Source organism: Lissotriton helveticus, chromosome 5_1, assembly GCF_964261635.1.
Source record: "Lissotriton helveticus chromosome 5_1, aLisHel1.1, whole genome shotgun sequence".
Lineage (NCBI taxonomy): Eukaryota > Metazoa > Chordata > Amphibia > Caudata > Salamandridae > Lissotriton > Lissotriton helveticus.
Window position 1 is genome coordinate 1015379304 of NC_136065.1, and position 18720 is coordinate 1015398023.

The 18720-nt window shown below is 46.1% G+C and overlaps 1 protein-coding gene across 1 annotated transcript in view; it reads right to left on the reverse strand.

Moving 5' to 3' along the window:
* Positions 1 to 18720, reverse strand: part of BCCIP (BRCA2 and CDKN1A interacting protein) — a 150470-nt gene that overhangs the window by 119325 nt on the left and 12425 nt on the right. The window contains exon 2 of the mRNA XM_078643515.1: positions 6831 to 6905. Coding sequence (XP_078499641.1) covers positions 6831 to 6905 — 75 coding nt within the window. The remainder of the gene's footprint in view (positions 1 to 6830; positions 6906 to 18720) is intronic.

The following is an 18720-nucleotide window of genomic DNA, read 5'->3' on the forward strand; positions in this document are numbered from 1 at the left end:
GGGTACCCTTATTACAGCCACTCTTCACTGTGACCCCAGGTACCCATATTACAACCATTCTCCAATGGTCACCGCTGGAGCACGCAGCCAGCCTTCAGCGTTGACCTCTGTACCCAGACAACAGTCATGATCCAATGATCACCTCTATACCCTGCAGCCGGTGCTCAAGAGGTACCTCTGCACCCAGATTACAGCTAAGCTCAACGGTGCTCTCTGTACCCTAGACCGAGTCCTCAGTGGTTACCTTTGTGTTCATATCACAGCCATGCTCCAATTGTGACCTTTGAACCCTGCAGACATGAGTCAGTGTTTACCTTTGTGCCTATTTTATTACCATGCTCCAAGGGTCTCTGCTGTACCCTGCAGCCAATCTTCAGCGTTGACCACTGTGCCTAGATAACAGCTGTGCTCAACATTGAAGGTGTACCTCTGAACGCATATTACCGCCAGTTACCCATGGTGACCGCTGTACCATGCAATCAATCTTTACTTATGTAGCCATATCACAGCCATACTCCAGTGGTGACCTCTGAACCCAGCATCCAACCTGCAGTGTCTACTTCTGTGCCCCCTTTACAGCCACACCCCATGGGTCACCTCAGCACCTTCTAGGCATGTGTGCCTCTACCCCAGAGGAGCTTCGGTGTTCTCTACACTCTGGCTACAACCAGGCGCCCCTAGGGTGACCCCAGTCATTTAAAAGACTCCATGCAAGGGTTGAAAGACATACAAGGAGCCCCCAGAGGAAGGAAAACCCTAACCAAAGAGCAGAGTATCGTGAGTGTAACACCCTCGGTGTAAATGGGCAATCCAATCCCACCTAACCAACTACATTCTCGTTGATTTGCAAAGGAATTTCCCCTTAATATATCCATGTAGCGTTTCCAGCTAGAAAGGCGTCCCCTCACCCCGTTGTTGCACCCATGCCCCCTCACCACCCCCCAGCTTCCTGTCCTTTCACCATATTCATGTTCAGGTAGCGTCCCTTGCTGCCCAGTAATACCCGCTGAAACTCATCTTCCTCCCTGCCTCTTGTAAGCCACATCTGTCTCTGTCACCCACCTGTCTGCCACTGCTTGGCTGATCCTGTCATCTCCCTGCCCTCCTCCAACGTGCCCGATACTTTCCCACCCTCAGTCATATTTTGAACTATTCTATTGAACTGTTCTAACCCGTCAGTCTGTCTCCCCCCTTCACCCTGCCTTTCCCACCCACTTATCTACCCCTTTCGAGTCTTGACGGCTCGCGCACCCTTCTTTCGCAACTTCCCTGTCATTCCCGTCGCTGCCCCGGTCGCGTCCCGGAAGCCCCCGCCCCCGAGATGCCCACTCTCACTCACGGGTGGGAGGAGGACAAACAAACTCTGAAGCTTCTGCCTGATGAGGAGAACCGAGGAGGGGCGGGATGGACCGGGGCCAGGGGGAGGAGGAATGGGGGCGGGACAGAGTGGAGAGAGGTGGATAGAGAGGGATGGACCAGGCAGGAGGACAGGGGAGGAGGGTGATAGGAGGTGGAGCTGGACAAAGGTCGCGAGGAGCTCCTCGGAGGTGGAATACAACTTCATAGCAGCAACAAAAGAGAAGAAACATGCTAGGGGATCACAGGAGTGGACAGAAATAACTGAGAAATATGTTTCATCCTGTCACGCGCGTAGACCAGGAATTTAATCCTAAACATATCTAATGGCACGAGATTATATGGGCGTGTGAAAAAGAAAAAATAACCACGCCTCCATTGGGCTCAAGTTTCCAAGTTTTTAGTGCGCGAGAAGTTGTCATACTTTTCATGCTGTTTATTTTCATACTTTTCATGCTGTTTATTTATCCCATTATAAATACAGGACTACCAATAGCAGAAACTAAAGGCAAAGATCTGATCGAGGCGAGTTATTCATGCATGGCACGGGGTCACTGACAGCTTGCTTGTGTTTATTGGTTTTATAGCCTCTTTTAACTCTGGGTATAACTGGTCATGCCCAAAAACTTGAATTTTGTGCAAGGGAAGAAATTAGCGAAAGGGAGCGACTTGGAGAAGATGCAGTGAACAAAGGTGCTGGGTTCAGTTGGGTGGGCTGCTGAGTGAGGGATGATCAATGTGGCGTAAGGGCTGAGGAGAAGGAAGGGCAAGAACCTAACTGTGTCAAAACACATAGTATGTATGTGCACTCGCAAGCAGGCGCCGCCACTGATGTACGAGAGCAGGTCAATAAAGTTGATTTTCGTCTGTCTGTCTGAGGCTCGGGGATCGAGGCGCATGGAATGTACACGCGCGGACGGGGCAGGGCATGGGAAAGAGGAGGCGAGGGTTAGGGCGAGGTGAGTTAAAGAGGGGGACGGACTGAGAAAGGGGAGTAGAGGACCGCAGAGGGCAGGGACAGATGTGGGCGGAGATGTCGAAATGATACAGAAATCGCATTTTTTTGTACATTGCCCTTCCGGGCTGTGTTGTAGGAGGTGCTGTGTTTTTTTATGGAAGTGTCTGGTTATGGACCAGGAAACACCCATGAAGAGAAAGGTGTGAAATGAAAACGAGTGGATAGGCTTTGACAGGATCTGCGAGTCTGAAGATCGAGTTAAACAAGAAATACGGCACAATCAGAGAGCATCTTGGGCCGTTCCGTGCAACTGTGCCCTGCCTACCTCTTGAGAGCTTACCCGAGTCAGACTCCACACGACGGTCGGGCCGCAAAGCTGTAGGGAAGCGTTCTCGTTTGATCCTGCTTGAGCCGCAGGAAAAAAATAAATGGCGGACGCAAGCATCCTAACATTTCGGATTCGGGGGCGTGTTTAGGCGGTCTGAGTGACGGGTGACGTCACAGGGTGAAAGAACGCTAAAAACACGCCCCCGAATCCGAAAGAGACGGGGCTTGTTTCGAGTGACTCCCTTCTCCTCCAATGGCTGGCCTCCGTTTAGGAAGCCAGCCAATGGAGGAGAGGTGGAGTACAGAGGCGGGTTCAAGCCCCGTACTCAAAATCATTAAATCTCCGACCGGAAGCTGGCAAGCCAGCATTTCCGGTCCTCGACCTAAAAAATGAAGGCGCGGCAGACGTGCAGCAGGCGCGCCTAAAGCAAGCCATTTTCGCCAGTCATCGTCCGGCTGGGGACAGAAACCCTGGTCCATCACAGCCAGAGATGAGGTTGTATACCTCTACGTTCTTGTACTCCTGACGGTTGATCTACAAATCCTGCGGCCAGGTTATTTACCCGGAAGCAACATTTGACGGGTAAAGCTTGCAATTTTGCTTGCTCTACTCAAAATTATCCTTCGGACACTCAGATATCCACACACCTGACATCCAACCAGGTATAGGGAGCGGAAGGTGCTGTTTGTTTGGGTTTGGAGCAATATTCTACTCAGTTATTTCATTGCTTTAGCCTGAATTGTTGCTCTCTCCCTAAACATCACCTCTTTAATTTCCCTTGTGATTTTAACCCGGACGTAGTATTTCTCACTGGAACTTGGCTACATGCAGGCTCTTTGCCTGATATTATTGCATCGCTTCCTGCTAACTTCTCTTTAACTGGTATAGATAGACCACACAGAAATGGTGGAGGAACTGCTATTTATTTTTTTAAACGCATAAACACAAAATTGATGAAATTTTGATCTCGGACTGTGAAGCTTTGCTATTTAAACTTTTTTTCACTCCGAAATTCACGTTCTCCAGGGCTCTGATCTATCACCCCCCCTAGTTACCCGAATAAATGGGGTACCGCCCTCCCCGACCTACTGGCCCCTCATATCTTGCTCCTTGCCAATTTCACTCTTCTCGGGGACATTTATCTTCATCTTGAGATTCCAAACTGCAACTAGTCTGAGCCTTCATCAAAGATCTGTGTATTCTTAACCTAGCACTTCTAAACTCTGCACCTACTCACTCAGCCAGTCAACTTTTGGACCCAATTTTTTCTAACATAAAGAACTTGCTTATCGACCCCCTCTCCAGCTATGCTGTGCCTTTCAGGATTAAAGCCCCTTCTCATCCCTGCGGCCTGTCCCAAAATCATATGTCAGAAACTGGTCCAAACTTAACATCCCACCACTAAAAAAGCAACTTCTTAACGCAAAGCCAACACTTCTACTGCAACTGGTCAGGATGAAACGCTCTTACATCAATAGCTCAATGAAGCTGTTGACACCGTCTTGCCACCTACTAAACAAACTTGTGGGTAGAATGCACCCTCCGGCTCCCTAGTTTAATGATGTACTCCGATCAGAAAAGAAGAAGTGTAAAATCCTAGAAAGACATTGGAGGAACCGATACGATGAGGAGGCTAAGTCTGATTATGTGGTGGCTTTAAAAAGATATCATGCCCTTTGCAGATCAGCACGCGCCACTTATTACACTGAAAAAATCATCACTGCCCAACACTGCCAGAAAACTCTTTAAGGTGGTGAAAGAATTATCAGAAGCTAATAACATCACGCCTCCAACACCTCTCTCCCAAAGCCAGTGCGACAAACAAGCTTTTTTTACGTGCAAAATGTGGATAAAATTCACCTACAATTGGCTAAAGGATCTATGAACTTTGATTCCAATGTATACATAGACTCACTTGCCACTCTTTCAGTGAAGGCAACTCCTTGAGCAATCAAGCTGATAGTTGCGGCTAAAATCAGCGCATGGCTGCTTATGGATCTTCAATCCTTTGACTGCATTGCTGTACACAACTCTCCCACTATATTTAAATACTGTGCAAACTTCTAGAGGCTGAAGTGGCGCTTCTTTTGTTTTAATATTTCACCGTAGAAGTTTTGAGGTTATGCAGTTCACTTTGTTGTTGTCCCTAATTTTGTGTATGTGAATCATAGATTGCCACATTTCTGAAATCTTATGGAGATGAAATTCCTCACATTTGCAAAGTAAGCAGAGTTTAAGCCCAGAGGATAGCCTTTGCCCTATTAGATGAATGTAGTAGGTCGGGGTTAAAAAGCATGGTTCAGTGGCAACATTTGAATTATATAGAGTGGAAGTAATAGGTACAGCCTCATTTCCTAAGGAAAGGGAATGCTGCATAACGGCCTGCACACTCACCTCCACCCAAGAAAATCTTTGTAGGATAAGCGGGTTGCAACAGAGTGCCCTCTGCTTTAGTACCTGTGAACAACATTGGCCCCCTGTGTGCACACACTCAGTACACCAAGGTTTGAATGGCATTCTGGAGGAGGATAGGCTCTGGCTTTCTGGCTAAGGACCCTCTTTTTGGTGGCAACAAACTGAAGGATCTTGAGCAACCCACATGGTTTAAGTACAGTAACCAGCTTGCACAGTTGCTAAGTTCCCATATGGCTCCCCCGGTCTTCAGTTTTCAATGTGATGCAAAAGGAAAGGCAAAAGGGGCCAGATTTTTAATCACCTCAAACAAGGACACTGTGCCAACATTTAGAATCATCTTCACTAAATCAAGAAGATCAACATGTAAAACCCAATATCTTCTGTGACAATAACTATTAATGTTCTCTTCATTTGTGGAAAGCATAGGCAAAATTGCTGACAAAATGGTCTCCTTGCACCTGGGATCTGTATGCAAGAGTCATGCATGTTGTAGCCAAGGCATATACCACAACAGAGCAAGTATACAGTGCTGTACAGCACTCAGCGATCCGGAGTTAGTACATAATATAAGCTAAAAGGACGATCTAGAGGATTTTATTTGGATCCTCACAAGTCCATTTCTTTTGAAGTCAGAAAGCGGATGAAGAAGGAGCAAACTAACTTCCCAGGCAACAGCCATGCTGATGCCAGGACTTCTTGGGAGAAGGGGAATGCTCCAATTCGAATGAAGTGGTACACCCTCCAGATTATATTAGAGGAGACAAATCATGCTGACTGTCGATTAGTAACACGCATCGGCGTCACACAGGGGTTTCAACTTAAGAATACCCAAAGCAGAGGTAAGCTTTTGTTCTTCATTTGTAATATTGCTGGAACCAGGCAAAACAAAAATCTGAAGCAGTTAAAGCCGGCCCCAATTCTTTAGTGTCAAGGCCAAATAATCATACAATTATAAAAGCTGCAGACATTTTCCCCACAAAATGGTGCCTTTTGTGATAAAAACACAAATGCAAAACAACAAAAGGAACTCTGGGATTTTCTCAATTTAGGTAGAAAGCAGTCACGTTGATGTTCAACAATAATCTGGTTCGCACGCAACATGCAGGGATTTCAGTATCTCTTATCCCTGAAGGGCCAAACGTGTGCCTGGAAATACTCAAATAATAAAAATATTATGGACAGGTGAAAATCCATTCATGCTTATTTGTTATAGTGCAACTGCAGATGTGTTCTTTTTGGAGCTGGTCAGAAGAGTTTAGCTAATCCAACCACTTTGAGCCAGGCAGAGGAAGCAGGCGTCAATGATATATAACTAATCCATATTGTTCAGACTTGAATTAAAAATGGTGATTCTTGTACATACTAAATCTGAAAATTACATTGTTTATAACTCAACAGATCACTCCCTATACCGGCACAACACAAACAAATAAAATGCAGTCCTGTACAATAGTTACGTTTGTACTAGGTGTCTCAACTGCTACAGTGAGCAAATGGCTAAAACATGCAACATACACTACACGACTTGTTTCACAATCATATATTTATTTAGAAACGTGTACATTGGAAACTGTATGGCACACACAGAGAAATGCAATATTATCACAATCGTTCAGCATGACGGTCAGACAGTCTATTGAGTGAAAAGTTATGACATTCAAGATTAACCTGCAGTCACAAATCAATCCTGCAATAATAATCTAATCACCTTAATTTGAAAAAGATTAAAAATAAGTAACTAAACTGGCAAAGACCAGTATTAATAAGACGTACCTGCTGTAGTAGTTTTTTTATCCCATTGTGGTCACTATCAGTAATTTCATGTGCTTCAAAATCAACATTTACATCCTGTGCAAAAATAGACATATGAAAGATGATAAATAACCGTAGCCGATTACAGGTATCAAGTACATTCCAAGGCAAGAATAAAAATGCCAGGATGTGGCAGCTTACACAATCAAAAAACAAAATCATGCAACAGTTTGGGTCTCTATGTATTCAAGTCACGGAAATATAAAAAAAATGATCTCCTTGATTTGATCATCTGACACACGATCCTGGTTTTCCATCTTGCACGATTCTTAACAGTACTCGATACTGGATGGATAAGGAAGCCAACAACTCCCACAAGTCGCTCCTTGTGCAATTGTTAAGCACTATATATTCTCCCTGTAAAAGGAGGAACTATACAATCAAGACATACTAAGTGCTGTACTCAGATTTAGGCACAGAGAGTACAATGGAATCCACAAATGGGGTAATTGGACCTTTAATAACAAGCATTGGTATAGCCAATAGGTCTAGCTTTTGGGACCTTATAAGTATTTAGTTATGCTTCACAATATCCTTGGTGCAACTACATCAACTGTTGCATGGCTAAACACTTATAAGGTCCCAAAGGCGAGACCTATTGGCTTTGCCAATGCTAGTTTTAAATTGCTGTGGATGAAGATTAACAGAGGTGCATGAAACATTAGTATTCAATTTCTTCAGTCAGAGCCCCTGCTGGGATCTTGCTTTAACACCTGCTTTCCATTATAGGACATGTATTTCTCTCTACTCTAGAGCTTTGAAGTGGGATTTGATGGAGAGCCTCATGTTTAATGGGCCGTGAGCTGAATGATGTTGCGTTGGTCTCAAGACTTAGATTGACATCATCCAACAAAGGAGCATTCTGGAATGCTTATTGCTGGGGACTGTTAGCAATGTGGGGTGAGAAAAGAGAACTGTATTTTTACACACTGGATGGTCCCTTTAAGTCTTAGATGTCTATGTTCTACTATCCATAACATGCCAATGTGTGGCATACTATAGGGATGTATGACGTTACAACGCATGCTTTTACCACGCATGCTTTTACCACGCAAGTATTACAACGCAAACCTTTACAATGCAAACCTTTACAACGCATAGCGCTTTGGGGTGCTGGATAGTGAATAGTTTAATTTACTATTCCAACTCCAGTCCCCGTGGACACTAGGGAAGGTGTTGGATAGTAAATTAAATCTATTCCCTATCCTAGAGCGCCGCCCAGCGCAATGTGTTGTAATGGTTTTCGTTGTAAAACCTGCGTTGTAAAAGCACTGCGTTGTAAAAGTTTCATTGTAAAGGATGTTTCCCATACTATAGGTATTGTTCCATTGTGACCTACTTTGTTGGTTGTTGGCCAACCTAGTGATTACATGCACTAAATATTTTTTTGATGTTCCATGGCTAGTCAGTAAAACCATGAAATGCCAATCTATTTCATGTCTGTGGCTATATGTTTGTATAGCTACCACATCATCCTATCATTCTTAACCTTCAAAGAGGGTGAACAAGCTTACGGTTTTATTTCTGTAATTGTGGTGTGTACCATGCTAGTTTTCCATTTACAGTTGTGTCTGCTAAATAGATGAATATGACATGTTATCTTCCTATATTGTGACTGAAGAGCAATATACTTCCAGTTTTCAAAGGCAGCAGGGCATACAGCCACATTTGCATTGACTTGCATACAGAACACATAATTTGAATAGTTACATACTCGCAAAGGGAATCTGTGTAACTAATGTATATTCTAGTGTTGTACATATTTAAGGATCATGTTTGTCTAGTCTTTGTTCTACCTCAATGGCTGTGATATGCTTTTCCTTTAACAGCCCTCTTTCTATGGCTGTGCTGTGCATCACCTTGTCGTTATTCGAGCTTTATGGCTATGCACATACATACATAAAAAGAAAGTTACATGATGTTATTGCTTTAGGTGACTGACTCGGCTACTTAAACTAAAAGTAATGCCAGGGCGAGTATTGATTATTTGTGAAACAGCACACTGAATGATGTACTTAATAGAGATGATGGTGTTCCGGAGGAACACCAGTGCATTAATTAATTTCGTTTCTCTCCCTGTGACTAAAAAAAATGAATAAAATACCCAATATGGTGATTGGATTCCAGAGAGAGTTATGTCACTTCCGCTGCTCCAGTATATAAGTGAACTGATAAACATGCTTTTAGTCCCAAGGTTTTAAAAATGCGATTTGAAACAAAAACATTCAGGCCAGTTTAATTTTGCTTAATTACTATTCAACTACTTCCGCCTCTGAAAGCTAAAAAAAAGTAAAACAACCAAAAAAAACACGCAGGCGATGATCCTTCCGATCCAACAAAAAAAAAAAAAACTCATTGTGTGATTTCATCCAGTAAGCAAACAAGGCGTCTGCCACAGAAGAGTGATGCCTCCTTTAACAAGCCCTCACCCAAAGGAAAACAAGTGATGCCACATGCAAGCAGCGTCGCGATGGGCGGTCTTCACTTTTCAAGCACTGCACTCGTGCTTATGGCGGCATCCACCTTGCGCGAGCGAGCAGCGGCCATATATCTGTAATTAACGTGGCCGCGCCGCTGCTCGCTCCCGCAAGTTGGATGCCGCCACAAGCACGAGTGCAGTGCTTGAAAAGTGAAGACCGATGGCTAAAGGCCCTCCTAGAGCAGCGTACTAGCGCTGCCTAAGCGAGACCTAAAAAGCATTGGCAAACCTGATTGGTCTTGCCATAAAAAAAATAAAAAAACACAAGTGGCAAGCTATTGGGTTTGCCAATGGTGGTCTCCTTTGGTCCAGGCCACTGCTTTGGTCTATGCTGTTCAGCACCAGAAAAAACAAGCATTTGCAATGCAATAGGTCTCGCATTTGTGAGAGTTTGAGCTATTGGCATTGTAAATGACAATGCCTTTTATTTATGTTTTAAAAACCAACACATAAATAAAAGGCATTGTCAGTTATAATGCCAAGAGCTCAAACTCTTGCAAATGCGTGACCTATTGCATTGCAAATGCTTGTTCCAGGAAGTTACCAGACACTGGCCAGGGACCGGCCTAGGCACCAAAAGACCCAAAGTATTTTCAGATGCAAAAGGGGGTTCCGGGAAGTGGATTCGTTGTTGGCACCAATTGCTGTCCAAGTATTTAAGGTGCCCGATCAAGCGGGTGTTCATTGTTGTGGTGACACCCTCTGTGTTGTTTAGCATTGCACCTAATTTATAGCATAGGGGAAAAAGGGGCAAACATTATCTCAAATAATTCATTAATTCTAAGTCTCTAAGGCTAAATTGTGGTCTCTTTTTCCTGCATCACATTTTCTGTGCTTTACTGCACGTGAGCGTCCAACCAGATCTTCAACCATTACCTATCCTCGGGGGTTCGGTTTCTGTGTTTACCTGCATGTGTGAGCCTGACTATACATAGGGAGGGCTTGAGCACCAAGTTGCAATGCGAGGGGGGGGCCGTTTTGCATATTCCAGGTTTAGTGGTATTAGCGGGCTAGTGCGGAGACGCAAGGAACATACACTTGATCAACGGAACTTCCTGTTTGTTTTTTACTTTCTTTTCCCCTGGTTGATGGGTTGAGAGGCAGGACGGATCGGTAGCTATAGATTGGGCTGGATAGGCTTGGGCACACTGACAGGGGGTGGGCGTAGAGGGGAGGGGGGTTAGGACAATTGGGGAAGTATTTTATTAAGCGACCTTCAATGACACGAACAATGATTGATGGGCCATCTGCATAATGGCTGTAAAAGAGATGAGTAATTTAAAGTCATGTATGGTATTGAAAACAATAATAAAAAAAAAAAAATGTGCGAGTTTGACCAGATCTTAAAACAACAGTTCCTAACCTACTGGGGTTTCTATTTCTTTGCTTTACTAACATAACATGGGCTTCTTGGCGCTGAATAACAGATGTTTATTGTTACACAACTCATTTTATCAACCTCTGAAAGCTATGAAAGGCTGAGGGGACCCGCCGGGAATTGAACCTGTGAGCCTAATGCAGTGGATGCATTAGTCCACTAAGCCACCAGACCCGGCTAATGTGAGAGTTTGACAAGATCTTTAAACAACAGTTCCTATCCTAGGGGGCTCTGTTTCTGACCCGCCCACATCTTTAGATAACAGTCCCTAACCTGGGGCGTTCTGTTTCCGTGCTTCAACGCAGGTGACACTCTCCTTGTCCCCTCTGGTGCTCAGACATAACCCCAGCTGTGACTGGCATGTCACAGATGAAATCTTTGGGATTAAAGTTCGCCCTTGCCACGTCCCGGCCGTGGCTACTCTCCCGACGCTTCTTGTGATCTTCGGGAACTTGCTGGCTGCACTGGTGACTCACTTGAACCGCGTGCAGTTCCTTCAGACTAGAAAAGGTTAGTATATTGGCTAGAGACTATCTGGGCTTCAGAAGCAGCTACCCACCTCTGCCTGTAGCCTGCTCCCTCACACGCTTCGCAGAGTGATGCCTCTTTTAGCGCTCGCTGCCTGATTTCTCCCGAGGCCGGCGTACACAGAGCTGCTGGATGGTAATGTTCGCACTGACCCAGGCAATGCATGGACTACCCGGAGGTGCTGGAGAGAGCTGCTCTGCATGCCAATGTTCATAGGATGCATTGTTTACTGATCTAGAGGTCGGGAGTCAGTGCCAGAAAATACCTATTGCAGAAGGATTGCCCTACCCAGTCCAGATCAGTTCTCTAACCCCTTCAGCCCTGCACGCCGCTCCAGGCATTCTACCCTGTGGGTGCAGTGGCTGACCACAGCCTCCTGCCTACACTCCATAGTTCCTCTGCGAACAGTCTCTGTTACCCATCCAATGCCCGCTTCAGAACTAGGCAACCCCTCTTGAGATAGCACATGGTGAAATAAAGGTTTAGTTCCTGGTACTAGTCCAAAGGGGATGTTTACCCCTTGTAAAGTCTGCCCTTCTTCCATAGGAGTGCCTCTGTGTGATGTTTCCTTGAAAATGTCAACCTTCACAGACTTAACGCCATAGAGACTTTTTTTTTTAAACGTTCAGGGAGGTCTAAACTTGTGGTACTGTCCGTGTCACATTACTCTGCTGACCCTCTTCTCACTACAGTACAGAAGGGAAATACGAGTAAACAGCACACCACAGAGAGCTGTGCGCCATCTGCAGCTGCTTCTGAGGGACTGAAAAGCAACAGGCTAGCAGGGAGCAGGGCAGACATAGCCCCAGCTGTGACTGGTATGTCACAGATGAAATCTTTGGGATTAAAGTTCGCCCTTGCCAGGTCCCGGCCGCGGCTACTCTCCCGGCGCTTTTTGTGATCTTCGGGAACTTGCTGGCTGCACCGGTGACTCGGTTGAACCACGTGCAGTTCCTTCAGATTAGAAACGTTTAGTATATTGGCTAGAGACTATCCGGGCTCCAGAAGCGGCTCCCCACCTCTGCCTGCAGCCTGCCCCCTTTCACGCCTCGCCACGTGATGCCTCTTTTAGCGCTCGCTACCTGATTTCTCCTGAGGCCAGGGCCCGCGTGCACAGAACTGCTGGATATAAATGTTCGCACAGTTGGGAGGGTTGAACACACATCTGAGAGTGGTAGGGGGTGGGTTTAAAACACAACAGAAGAGAGACTCGCACTCGCAAAAGTACATTAAACAAGTGCGTTGTCCCTGAAGCGGTGCAGCGCTTAGATTAAAGTTATAAAGGAAAACAAATAAAACACAAGCCCGACTTGTCCCACACCACGAAGACACAGGTTTACCCTGTATGCTGCCACAGGCTGCCAGTGACTCGGCGCTGTTCGTATTAATGACTCCTTGCCCTCTTCATATAGTGCATCTTGTGTCCAAGGGTGGCCCTTCATAGACCATGGGTGCCAAGTTTGAGGGGGAAAAAATCGAAATAAAATACTGAAATAATTCAAATGGCCATGACACGGGTTGCATGGTCACTTAGGATACATGTCGCCGACTGATAAGATTAGGGCTGTCCTCGTCTCAATAAAACCACAGATAAAGCCAGTGATTGGTTGGGTGACATTTTAGGGGCGCCATATACCCTCGCAGCCAAGTCCATCTCACAGAAATGCCGCTCAGCCTGCGGGAGCCGCGGACCGTCTTCCCAGCATCTACGGTCGCTTGTTCAGCTTTTCTTTTGAACACAAGGCAGCAGCAGAGACCTGGAAACCGAGCAGCGCCGGGCCCGCGTGGGGACCAGAGAGAGGCCGGCTGGGCGGCCGCCAGCGCGTTTTTTTCATCCTCCTCGCTTTGTTCTCGGCCGATACTTTAATACCAATAGTAAAAGCAGCTCACGAGCAGCCAGGCCGCCTCCGTGGGGATCCGGGGAGGGCATTTCCTAAAACGAGATGCTTTCTGGTCCCAATCAGGAGGAGAGAGGAAACGTCGAGCTGCCCGTAGATTTATGGAAATGAGAGGCAGGGAGAGCTTACGCGGGATGGGGAGGTGCTTGAAAATAAGTCCCACGGGATCAGCCAGTTCGTATTTTAGTGTCACTCGAACAGTGATTGGTGGTGCTGATCCACTCCTTTTCTTTTGAGTGTATTGTCGTATTTCTGAAGTCGGAATTTTGAAAGAGTCTACATGGTTACAGTACCACAAAGCACAACCAGCGGCTTCCTCCTGTGGGCGAAAACCGGAAGTTCGGGAGCGTCACGCCCGTCGTGGGCCGGGACTTACACCTTCTGCTGGCCCAGAGGAGCAGTGGTGACGCGGGCTCCCATGCCTCAGGGAGAGTGATTCAGATGACACCAGTGGAGTCGCAACAAAAGAGCCAGGTGAGTGGGGCTTAGAGAGAGGGGGGGGGGGGGGGGTGTGCGTGTGGCTGTGTGTGTGTGCGTGCGATTGCGAGAGGCTGACTTGCCTCGGAAGCGGGACAGGAGATGTGCACAGCGCGTGGGTGTACGTGCGCGTACACATGCTCAAATCGTAATGCCCGTGACCATCACATGTCCCACTTCCAGAGCAAGTCGATAACAATAGAGGCTTCGCTGAACAGCAGCGCGTCGCGCTGCTTACACCAGCTCGACCTAAAAAAAAAAAATTGTGACCCAGAACGATGACATATGTATGCTTATGTCATTACACAACTATAATGTTATTTATTTTACAGTTCCAAGATTGCAGACACCAAGCTTGGAGCACTAAATAAAAATAATAATAACTTTTTGTGGTAGGAGGAATTTAAAAGCCACTGTCGAGTGTCATCAGTGAGTAGGGAGGGCGAGGGAGCCATAGAGGTTGAGGGAAAGGTTTAAAAAGGAGTTAAAAAAAAAAAAGTCAGTAAGTATCAGCTGAAGGAAAAAAAAAGCTTATTTTAAACCGCTCTGCATAAGGATTATGGTAATCAGTGGTTTGGACAGTGTTACATGTAAAGTTTTTAATCGATAGTGCTATTGAAACCAGTGTATCGGAGCACTGCATTTTTAGACCTCAGACAACATTTCTACGATTTCCAGCATTTCACAAAGTACAAAATATAGTAATCGAATCACAGTCTTTACTATCCATCTTAGATGCGGCATGGAAAGAAACGTCGAGTTATTTACATACTTTATTACAATAAATGTGCAAGTATACTTTTTAATGTAGACTCATTGTAGTTAGAATTACTATACTCCGCATTTCGGCGGATGACAGTTTTGCCTGCTATTTAAAATTTTGGAATGTTAAATAATTTTCTAGACTTCCGAATTAAAAATCTTAACATTTATAAGAAGCACAAACGAGTACTGTTATTAATAAAGCACATCTCTTTGCTTACAGGTGAGTGTTAATATAATTGATGCTGTAAATGGTTTTTGCTTGTGGCTTACAATTTAGAGCATGATAATAAAATATCCAGTCAAGAGGGAGAAGAAAAAGAATGGTGTATTAATACAATTGTGTGTATGTGCGTTTTTTTTTTAACACATTTTAAAAGATAACTCAATTTAAGCAATGGCTTACCACGAAAAACACGTGCAAGCCAAATGGCTGAGGAAGCCATTCTGATTCAAAGCCCACACTCTCCCTTTATCACTTCTTGTACTTTTTTGAGGTACTGATGACCTGCCAGCCATATCTGTCTGTAGTCACACTGAAAATAATGCCCCAAGATATAGTGCCACCGGCATACTTCCACTCGTGGGAATGGCTATCCAATGAACTTTAGAAGAGGACAGTCTTGCAAAAGATATGTCCCTGAATGTGAATCGATGAACTTGGATCCCAATAGATACAATCTTACGAAGGTGATTTTAAGGCTCTTATGCCCGTTCTTTGTGCCTGGAGCCACATCCATATTACAGAATGGGCTGGAGCTGCATGTGCGGCAATCTTAAGTGTAAAGTGGCTGCTCATCGTTAGCACGGGGCAACTGGTACAGGTAAAGTAAAATGTATATTACAAGCACCTAGACATTTCGAACCTAAGCTCTTCATCTGGGTCTAGATGTTTTATTGCGTTTGCGGCGGAACACACCAAGCGCATAGGCCTCCTATGGGCAATGTCTGGCATTCCCATGTGAATTTCATCTCAGTATGGTTGTATGGTGGGACAGTTCCAGAACATATGCTGGAAAGTAGCACCAAGGGTATTACAGCGCGGACAGAGAAATGGTGTGTCTGGGAAATATCCCTGAAGCCGCTCTGGTGTGAGGTATGCTCTGTGTAGGAAATTGAACTGAATGATTTTAAATCTCGCATTTGGGATATTTTCTTAGGGTACTCTAGGGAGACTTCCAATTCTTTGTCATGTAGTGCCCTCTCCATTTCTGCTTCCCACGTTTGCCGGAGCCGGGTGAGGGGTGTTGCCGTGAGTTCACGGATGGCTCTGTATAGCCAGGTGATTAAGTGTCTTCCCGGGCCCATATTGAGAATTGTGTGTAGGACTGGGTGCGTCAGTGGTTTCCCGTCCGATAGGTCCCATAGTTGCTGGCAGCCTGCGACCAACCGTCTGTGTAGGAGAAATTGCCCTTGTGAGAGCCCGGTGTCCTCCGCCAGGGGGTCAAAGGTGAGCAACTGACCATCCTTGAATAGAGAGGCGATCTCATGAAGTGAACGTCTTGTCCATGGCTGCAAGGTTTGGACTGTGTAATGTTTATTGCCTCGTGTTAGGCCTACCAAAGGTAGTAGCGGAGTGTATTGCTGTGTTCCGCTTGAGAGGCTGTAGATTCTGTGCATGCACGATTTTGCCACTGTCACTTGCAGTGGGCATGACACTTCTGCTCGAGCAGTGGGGAGAAGCAGACACTGTATTGCTGGGAGTGTCAGGGGACCTGCCTATGAGATGGTCTCCTGCACCCAGCGTCTGACTGTCCAGGGAGACAGCCACTGTAATTGAGCTGCCAGGAAGTATGCGTCAAATATTGGGGCTCCCAAGCCTCCCTGCGTTGTTGGTAACTGCAACTTTTTCAGGGTCACTCAGCGTCGACCTGTGTTCCAAATTAGAGTGGTAATCAGGGATTCTAGTTCCTGGAAAAATGAGTGGAGGGATCATCTGCAGATTTGCGAAGAGGTAGATAAGTTGTGGCACTATGACCATTTTCACTAGGGCTATTTTACAGATTGGGGACAAAGGAAGGGTTGGCCAGAAACCAATTTGGGCCCGTATTCCTGGCACTACCTTACGAAGGTTGCCCTCGTATAAGTCTGTGGGGGAGTGGTAGAGTCGAATTCCAAGATAGCGGGGGGGGGGGGGGGGGCGTGCGCATTCCAGCCTAGTCCCACGTTACCAATGTTTATTTCTTGGGGGGTCAGGGCATAGGGGGTATATTATGGATTTCGTCCAGTTGACCGTTAGGCACGCTGCTACTTCAAAGTCTGCAAGTACCTCCCAGATGGGTGAAAGGCGCACCGTGATGTCGCACATGTATACCAATAAATCATCAGTGTATAAGGACACGCTGTGTACTGTGTCTGCTATAGGGATGCCCCACTCTGTCCCGTTTTCGCGGACGCGAATCACCAGCGATTCAATTGCTAGCAGGAACAGGAGTGGGGAAAGCGGGCACCCATGACGTCTACCCCGCGCTATTGGGACCCGTGCAGAGTTCTAACGGCAGAGTCGCATACAGGTCCATATTTTCGTATATTGAAGTTTTGTATACGCTAACAGCGTAGCACCCACTCTTAGCCATCGCAGCACCTCAAATAAGTAGGGCCAGGTCAGAGTGTCAAAGGCTTTCTCTAGGTCCAGGACTAGGTAAGCCGCATGGTGATCCTTTGCCCAGTCGTGGACGTGAAACATCCTACTGATATTATGGGATGTGTTTCTGCCCGGCACGAACCCGCATTGATCCGGGTGCATCAATGTTGGGAGGATCTACGTATAAGGATCCGCTAGGAATTTACCTAGTAGTTTACAGTCCGTATATAGTAATGTGATTGGTCTGTAGGAGGCCAGTGATGTTGGGTCTCAATCTGGCTTCAGAAATGAGATTGTGATGGATTCTCACAGCGAGCTTGGTAGTTCCCCCTTGTCGAATGCCTCTTTATACATGGGTTCTAACCTGGGGGGCAGTTGTGTGGAGAATGGGGAGTAATACTCTAAGGGTAGGCTGTCGTGGCCCAGGACTATTTTATGTGCTAGGGTTTGAATCATATGTTTCACGTCAGTTGCTGTGATTTGTGTATTTAGGGCTGTTCTATCAGACTAAGAGGTTCGTGACATGGTGATACGGGACAGGAATTTCTCAACGCATTCCAGGTTCCCGTGTTCATGGGGGTGTGCTTATATCTTAGTATAGTATGATCTAAAGGCCTGTAATATGTGTTCTTGTGTGCGGACTGTGGTACCCGCTGGAGTAACAACTTCTGTAACTGGGTTTACTACTGTTTCCTGACGAATGAACCAGCCAGTAATGCATCAATTCCCTTCTCAGTGGGTTCTAGCTGCATAGGCTTTGAAGTTGTATCTGCCAGTGCCTCTGTGTATGTGGTCTTAGCCTCTGCAATTAGAGCTGCAGACGCTTGACCGGTGTCCACTGCTTTGGTCAGGTCCGCCAGCCTCTTTTCTGAGGCGTTCAGCCTATGTTCTAGTGTCCTGCAAACCCCTTCTATCTGCTTAATGCAGGTCCCCCGGATGACTACATTAAAGGCGTCCCAATCCAGTAATCTGGAGGAAGCTGTGTGTGTGTTCTCTGAAGTAGTCACGAATGCAGTTTTCCTGTTCATAACGGAATACAGGGTCCTCAAGACAGTCCTGGGCAATTGCCGATTGGGGGTGTAGGCGGGGACCATCTGACAGCCAGCAGGTGTGCATCATGGTCTGACACTACTCGACCCAGGTAGTCTGTGTGCTGTACCATTAGCATTATTGATGAGGTACATAGGAATCAGTGTAGGCGCACCCATAGGTCATGCGGGATGGAGCGATGAGAGTAAAGACTGAGTGGGGTGCTGGCTTCTCCAGGCATTTGTAAGAATCCAAAGTGTTACCCAAGAGCGGTATCGTTCCACCGGGGAGCTGGGAAGAAGGAGTGGGATCTGTCTAGAGATAGGTAAAAAATCAAATTGGGTTTCAAGAGACGCAGTATGAGTTGGCGCCTGCTCGTGTGTACTTGTATGTGTGGAGAAAGACCGTAGGAGATGGTGCCACAGGCAGGGGGATAACCCCAAACCCCCAAGGTAGACACAAAGTCTCTGAACAATTGATACAAGTGGCCTATGCACACGTGATTACAGATACACAACAATCACAGTAATCCAATGTTGCGTTTATTCTCGGTTTACTGCCGATCAGATGCCCAGTCAACACGTGTTTCGTCAGGTTATTGGACCAACGACTTCTTCAGGGATATTGGGCCGATGGGTTGGGAGGGGCTCTATCTCTCCGCCGGTTGTACTTCCGTCCCGGCTGTTGTGGGCGAGTGTCTCCAAAGAAATGGACAT